The 7856-nt window shown below is 49.9% G+C and overlaps 1 protein-coding gene across 1 annotated transcript; it reads right to left on the reverse strand.

Annotated features, from left to right (window-relative positions):
- Window positions 1–266: 266 nt before the first annotated feature.
- LOC141567599 (zinc finger protein 418-like) lies at window positions 267–5474 on the reverse strand. Its single transcript, XM_074315545.2, has 2 exons — window positions 4270–5474; window positions 267–3237 (listed from the first exon to the last, which is right to left on the reverse strand). The coding sequence occupies exons 1-2, from the start codon at window positions 4442–4444 to the stop codon at window positions 1961–1963; spliced, it is 1452 nt and encodes a 483-aa protein (XP_074171646.1). The 5' UTR covers window positions 4445–5474; the 3' UTR covers window positions 267–1960.
- Window positions 5475–7856: the final 2382 nt, after the last annotated feature.

Below are 7856 nucleotides of genomic sequence, written 5' to 3' on the forward strand. Positions count from 1 at the left end.
CTAGTCTGGTTGCCAGAAACTAGACATTCCAGCTGTGTGTCATCCGCTGAATTGTGGTGAACAGAGCATGTGGTCTTTGGGACAGTGTTATTTCTACACTCTTTGGAAGTGTCCTGTTTGTCATCTACAAAATCCGAGACACTATTGGGAAGTGTAAACTGGGTAACTCAGCTCCAACAATTCCTCTGCTATAATGGACTTACAGCAGAGGACTTAATAACATCTTGTTTAAGATGTTAATGTGGACATTAAAAATAAAACAGTCATTTTGACCAGCGAAGGTTTATTCAGCAAGAGCAGAGTTGCAATGTGGGAAATCGGAGGAAAAAGTTCAACAAAAGAGATGAACGTTAGGGGGGAGAAAGGAAGTGGGAGACATTGTTTGAGGAAGTGAGAATTCAGGGTGAAAACTTTCTCATGGGGTGAGGGGCTGGAGTGAAAAAGTGGAAACAAGCCCAATGTCTTCTATTAATGCATTTGAATGTAAACACATTGTGGATAGCCACAGAACAGAATACTCAGCAATAAAAGGAATGAAATATTTAACATAAGTGACACCTGTGAACCTCAAAGTTATTATGCAGCATGAAGGAAGGAAACCATAATATAAAACATAGAAACTACATAAAGAAAGCAAAACTAAGTCAGTCTAGTTGCCATGAAGGCAGTTTTTAGCATGAGTCCATAAGTGGTTATGATTTTGACTGTTTGTTTCAATGGGTGCAGGCGCACCTTCTGTCAAAAATAATCAGCTTAAACATGTGCAGTTCCCATAGCATGTCTATGTAACAATCATTCAAACAAAAGTCTGTATTCTCCCACTTTTTTTCCCCAACCAGAGGCTGAGAAATGTTGACTGATGCTTTGGGAAGTGCAGCCCTGCATCAGTGGCAGGAAAAACACTCAGAAATGATCTTAATTGTTTGTCACTATTTCCTGCCACTTTAGTCTGCGGAGTCACAAAAGCTACACCCTGGGCTCTTCCTCCTGTTTTCACTTTCTAGCCTCTGCAGCAATATATGTATGTTCAGGTGATCAGTGCAGAGGCCACAGTAACAGCCAAAGCTTTGTTCGCTCCTACAGCCCAGATGCGCTGTCATCCCACACAACCAGTCAGTGGAACATCCGTGGGGCACCTCTAGAACAGGGACGGCCTCTCAGTCTGCCACCCAGTGTTTCTGTACAAATTATGATTTGAGACTGGCCCCTGTAGTCTTGCAACCACTCACACCAGACAAGCCAAGTCTAGACATGAAGGCACATGATTCCTTTTGTAGTAGCTGTGAAAGAGTATCCCCACAGTAGTGCTCACCATGGTGTGACATCCTGGGGACAGGGGACCGATATAAATGTTTCAGAGGAGCATGCACCGGAGGCTGTCACGACAGTCTACACTCCTGTGGGCTGACGTCCAGGCTGCCCTGTCGTCTCTCCTAGGAGGCCTTGGGCAACCATGCAAGTTAGGCCACAAGTGGAAGCAGGTAGACCTTTGCAAGTTGCTAGCGTCACCCTGAGTGCGCGTGCCCGATTAATCAGAGAGGAGGGAAGGAGCTCCCCAACCCCGAATATTTAGGAACATCTGATATACCCTGCTGAACCTCTAGCTGGTAAAGGTGAGATGGCTTCTTGGCAGGGGCATGAATCAGGCAAGGGAACCGAGAAGAATATACAACAAGGCTCCTCAAAGCTCCTGAGGAACCCAGAACTCACGGAGCTGTATGTATTTCACCTTGCCACCCCCCACCCCACCCCCACCCACCGGCCCTGTTCTGTTTCAATCAACAGAAAAGCACCTTCGACCTGGGTGTACGTTCTGAGGCCAAACAAGGTCAGGTAGACTTTAGATGAGGGTTTTCACAAGTTGGGTGTGCACACATCAAGCATATGAGTGGTCAAGCTTCCGTGTCCATACAGCAGACCAGTGGCCAAAGGTCTGCCCACAGCTGCTGCCTGCATGAGGTTATCTGGTGTGAAGTTTTCTGTGCTGAATGATGTGGGAGCTCTGGCTAAAGGACTTGCCACACTCGCCACACTCGTAAGGCCTCTCTCCTGTGTGAACTCTCTGGTGCTGAATGAGGTTGGACTTTTGGCTGAAGGATTTCTCACACTCGTCACACTTATAAGGCCTGGCTCCCGTGTGAATTCTCCGGTGTTGATTGAGAGTGGAGCTGTGGCTAAAAGACCTCCCACACTCCCCACACTCGTAGGGCCTTTCGCCTGTGTGAATTCGCAGGTGCTGGACGAGTTTGCACTTGTAGCTGAAAGACTTTCCACATTCGCTGCACTTGTAAGGCCTGGCCCCATTGTGAATTTTCTGGTGCTGAATAAGGTTGGAGCTCTGGCTGAAGGAATTCCCACACTCCCCACACTTGTAAGGCCTGGCCCCAGTGTGCACTCGCTGGTGTTTAATGAGAGTCGAGCTGTAGCTGAAGGACTTCCTACAGTCCCCACACTCGTAAGGCTTCACTCGATTGTGGATGTGCAGGTGCTGAACGAGGCGGAGCTTGTAGGTGAAGGCTTTCCCACACTCGCTGCATTTGTAAGGCCTGGCTCCCGTGTGGATTCTGTGGTGCTGAATGAGGCTGTAGCTTTGGCTGAAGGTTCTCCCACAGTCACTGCACTCATAAGACTTTGCCGCCGTGTCAGTTCCCTGGCAGTGACTAAAGGTGGCGCTTTGGTGGACGGGTTTCTCCCACTCATAAGGACTAGCCTGAGGGTGAAGCTGATGATGCTGAAAGAGTTTGTATTTGCAGTCACTGTGCCCATAATGACTCGTTCCACTACGAAAGGCCTCCCCACCCCCATTCTTGAAGCCGCTGGGTGACCTAGCCTCTTTGAGAGTGGCCTGATGCTGGAGAAGACTCAACATGGCCAGGAAGTCCTTCCCCACTGCCCCACAGGTCAAGGTGAAAGGCTTCCCTGAGACGTGGAGTTGACAGCTCGTCACCAATGAGGCCGTGTGCGTGTCCCTCCGCAGTGGCTTCTCATCACTGTGCTGCTGATGCTGGTAAAGGTTTGGGGTGAACCAGGCGTGTTCCCCCCAGACCCCACAGGCACGGGATTTCTGCCCAGGATGGAACCCGTGCTGTGCCGTGAGGCACAAAATGTCTCTCTCCACCAGGACACTCTTCTCACAGGTGTGAGTCTTCTGGGTGGCTGGAGTTTGGCCCAGGGGCGTTTGTTCCACAGAAACACTCTGCACAGAAAGCACCTCCTCCTCCATTCCGTACCAACAACCTGAAAGCACAGAAAGGCTGGAGAGTGTACGTGGATTTGGGGGGGAGGGACAGCCCCATCACTGAAAGAAGTGAGGCCTGTGGATTGTTTTCAAGATGTGACAGTTGTGACCAGTTTGACGGGAAAAGGGCTGCTCTGTAGCACTGGGACTCTAAAAGACACAAGAATTTCGGGGTCCCCAACTGACTCCTCTGTGTGTGGAAGTTTCTGTCCAGGCCCAGATGGTTGCAACTAGCCAGAATGCTGTTCAGAGTCTATCTCACAGATGCACGCACTCCTTGCAACACGTTACATGTGACGCAACAGTGGCGGTAGCCAAAGACCAGAAGTCACAGTAGAAATGAGAAGTTATGGAATTGTCACCAATGGGGAAGGAAAGGGACTCGAGGTGTGGGGTTGCTGGCAGCAGTGCTGACATGGTGGGCACAGAACAGGTTCCTGGTGAGTGACCTGAACACACCCTGTTGTCCTGCCCTCCCCCAGCTGGCATTCACCAGGACCTGGCCTCCTCTGAGCCCATGGTGCTAGGGTTGGTATCATGTCCATTCGGTGAGGCACCCCAGACTCTTATTCCCGAACCCCAGGTGAACAATCTGGGACCAGGATGATACCAGCACTAAGGTGACAGGTGAGGGGACTAGCATTGGCCCAGAGCAATTCTGCACATAACACATAAACAGGAAACAAAAACCAAGTGTTCATCTCCAAAGGTAGTGTAGTGGACATACTAGTTACAAGTGCTGGCAGATGGGGAGAAATGTCAGCTAGGAGGGAGAAAAACCGGCTGGGGCAGTGGTGCCAGGTGTGGGTGGTTACAGTTACACTGCCGGGGGAAGTCAGGCAAGGTAATGACCCACCAGGCTGTGTGGGGCCACGAGTCCAAGAAGGGGGCACTTGCTCAGCCCACCTGGATTGACCCCAGCACCCAGTCAGGGAGCTGGGAGGAAACAAGGCCGTAGCTAGAGTCCAAAGGGGAGAGGGAAGCTAAGAGCAGAGTTGAGCCTGGGACCCTGGGGAGGCTGTGAGTCTTACCCAGTGAGGTCACAAGTGCAAAGTTCTCCAGCATCACATCGTGGTACAGGCATCTCTGAGTTTCATCCAGGAGCCCCCACTCCTCCCAGGAGAAGTACACGACCACGTCTTCAAAGGTCACACGGCCCTGCCATAACAGGGAGAGGTGAGAATACAGACAGCCCCACAAATCCATCCCAAAATGTCTGCCCCCTGCTCATCCAATTCAGAAGACACAAGGCCCTGGTGCCACTCATGTCACTCTGTCCTCAGGAGACGGCCCACATACACGTAATCGAAGTTCAGGGCCTTACCAGCCCCCAGCCAGGCAATTCCCCTGAAATCCTGCAGTTACCTCCCAGGTGTCCACCCAATCGTACCTCCAACCTTCACTGTAAGTCCCTAATACCAAGGACCATGGCCATCAGTTCAAACGCACTCTCTGCCTGCACATCTGTCATTGCACCCCACCACCATGTCCCCTCAGGTACCCCCTTTGTCCTGCACCCGCTCCTCCATACTCCTCACAGGCCGTCAAGAGTACTTGGCACCATCAAACACGATCCAGGACACTACAGACCTAGTGGCCCCTCAAGTCCACTGTGAAGGCCCCAGGCTGGCAGTCTTCTCACTTTGTGGGTATTGATGCCCACTCAGCAGCCTGCCCTTTTCTTTACACCTACCTTTATTCACAGCCCAGCACAAAGTAGCAGTCACACGGGACATCACACTAAGAACCTCATTCTAGACTTTTATGCCCAGCTGCCTCCAGTCTGTGTTTTCTACAATAGGACAGAGTCTGAACATCTCCTCACTGAAAATGACTCCCACGGTTGCTAAAAACCCTGGGGCGGTGGGGGAGGGGTCTCATCACCAATCCCTCCCATTCTCTTCCTCACGCTCCGAGAACATGGTCCACTCCACCTGGACTTTGTGGCCGCTTCCTCAGCAACTACATGGAACATGTAAAGGCAGGGGTAACCACCTCCATGTTGTGACTCACCCCGCCCCCTTTACTCCTGCCTCCCTGTTGCCCAGGAGAAGGAAAAGCGACCTCTATTTTCCTCCATACTTGCAGCTCAGCCTCATCTGCAAGCATTTTGTACATGCTGGTACCTCTGCTCGTAACAGTCTCATATCGAGTGCTGCATGTATGAACAGCCTGTGTTTCATGCTTCTCCAGAATCCCAGACACCACGGGGATGAAGTGGGACACCCTTCCCTTAGCTGTCGACAATCAGAGGAGACAGAGGAAACCGTGGTGGGGCTCAGTGGGCTCTGGTCTCCATTGAGTCTCCTGGAGTCAGGAGACCTCAGCTGATTATCTACACTTTGGGATTCAGGCGTCAGTGCTGACTCTTATTCAACCTCCCTTTGCCACGTCACTGTCATCACCCCTCTGCAGTCTGCTCTTGTAAGCAGCCTCTTCAGAAGCTTTTATATCCTTAACTCAAATCATGTTTCTCGTTCAGTGAAAGGCTCCCAGGGCCCCCCAGGCTGAAAGTCCAGGTGCCACTCCACCTCACACACTCTGATCCAAGACACTTCCAGCTCTGTTGCCCTTCCATGTCTTTACACCGCCAGCTCCTCTTCCACCGGCCAGCCCCTTTCCCACCGATATCACCCATCAGCACCTCACTGTCCTGGATGCCTGGGCCTGGCTGTAGGACATAAGCAGGTGCTGGGGGAAAGTGCATTCACCTGAGCCAGGACCCTGAGTATGGCCGCTGCCATCGGACTCTGTGCAGCCTGGACAATGGCTCTTGTTGCACCTTGTCTGACTAGCTATCCATCTGGAGCCTCTGAACAAGAAACAAATCTCAGAGGAGGAAGCAGGAAATCCCTCCCCAATGCGACGGCATACATGGAAGCGCCCCTCTCCTGGACCTTCATTGGCTCCTCTGGGTGATGTTCTCACAGTTCCATAGCCTCCATGACTGCTCCCGCCCCTCCCATACTGTGGAACCTCCCAGAACAGAGGGAAAGCTGCACTACAAGGGGTGGACCTCCTGGTTCCTTAAAGGAGCCGTGCCTAGATTTCTGGGGCGTTGCCTGCAATTGATGATACAACGTGTTAGAGCCATGATTTCAGACACCACGAAGTACCCACAAACTACAAGTATTCAGATGACCCCAAAGGCTACAAATGCCCATGGACATGGGTGGGGGAAAATATAAATCTCCAAACCACATTCCCACAACCTTTGTGTTAGCCCCTTTATAGTTATGTAGACAGTCACTGACACCACCTGTGCTCACTAGTTTCCATGGTTTTTGCATAGAGCCTTGTCTATTTGAGTATTAGACCAGCTGAAAGAACCTTGAGAGGGAGGGAGAGGCTTCCTCCCCGCCAGAACGCAATAAAGTAAATGAGTAAAATGAACCAAACGTGCTCACCAGGATCAGGATGGTGCCCGTGGCGCTGGCTTCAGAGGAGGGTCCAGAAAAAAGTCTAGTGCTGAGGATGTACCGGACTCACTGCTTGTACCTGCAAAGCGCAAAGACAATGATGCTATCAGCGCAGACACATTACATCAATAGTGCACACGTTGACTCTGTTCCCTCAGCCTGTCAATTCTGTCTGGAATGTCCCAGGGAAATGCGGATATATCACACCTCTGCTGCTCAACAAAATGTCACTCTCATAGGAATGTCGACAGACCAAGTGTTTCAAGATCCAGTAAGGAAAGAGCAGAAGTGGAGGTACCCACACAAAGTGGGGGAAAGCCCTAGCCTAGTCTGTGTAAATAGAAGTCAAGTTCACATCCAGCAAACCTGTGAGTGGTAGACGATCCCTTTAGAGAAAGAACCAACTTGTGAGCAAGGGCCAATGGGCCCACGTCAGGGTCTCAACACTTGCACCTTTTTGAGTTAGAAAGTGAGGGATTTCCAAGGATCCCAACCCCATTCTGAGTGAGGGTAATAATATCCAAATTCAAGGTAGTAGAAACTACGGTACTTTCTCCATTTAGAGGGTGATTTATCTGACTCAGAGGAATGTAGTGACTAAGAAAGAATAGTGGGTTATTATCATCACATGGGGAAGTCTTTGCTCACGTTAACAAATTCTCTTAATTTCATAGTAATGATGACAGCCAGTCTTTCATAATCACAAAACTATTTTTTGTAGATGAGAATCAACTGAATAAATTCTGCAGCACCCTCATGTTGAGGACACATACTCAATAAATTCTGTCTAAGGCTGAGCCTGCAGCTCATAATCTTACACTTAAAAAGTATCAGAACATCCTCTGTAGTTAGGTCTTTTCCCCTCACAATGGCAGTAAAGTTAATTAATTTGTGTGCTATATAGAGTAAACATTTTAAAAAGTCAATGTAAAAACTGTTGTGGCGCTTATCTTGAAAAATGATAGCAAAATACTAGTAACAACCTCAGTGTCCTTCCTTCCAGGGGTGAAGAGTTGTTGAGCAAATTCTGTCACATCCTCCATACAGTGGAATACACTAGTCAGCAGTAAAAAGGAATGACTGATACGTGCAAGAATCTGGATGAACTGCAAGCATATGCTGTTTAGCACAAAAGTACCCCAAAGTGCCATACTGTGCCATGCCCTTTCACTTGTGTACTTTCTCAAAATCATGTAACT

Source organism: Rhinolophus sinicus, chromosome 8 (genome assembly GCF_057876585.1).
Source record: "Rhinolophus sinicus isolate RSI-liver-muscle chromosome 8, RSI-T2T, whole genome shotgun sequence".
NCBI classification, from domain to species: Eukaryota; Metazoa; Chordata; class Mammalia; order Chiroptera; family Rhinolophidae; genus Rhinolophus; species Rhinolophus sinicus.

Bases quoted from the DNA above. Each gene is read 5' to 3' on its own strand.
- LOC141567599 (XM_074315545.2), bottom strand. From the start codon at position 4,444: ATGGATTTGTGGGGCTGTCTGTATTCTCACCTCTCCCTGTTATGGCAG. The intron at 3,238-4,269 runs GTAAGACTCACA...CTGTGCTTTCAG, and splicing joins TGCACTTGTGACCTCACTGG to GTTGTTGGTACGGAATGGAG.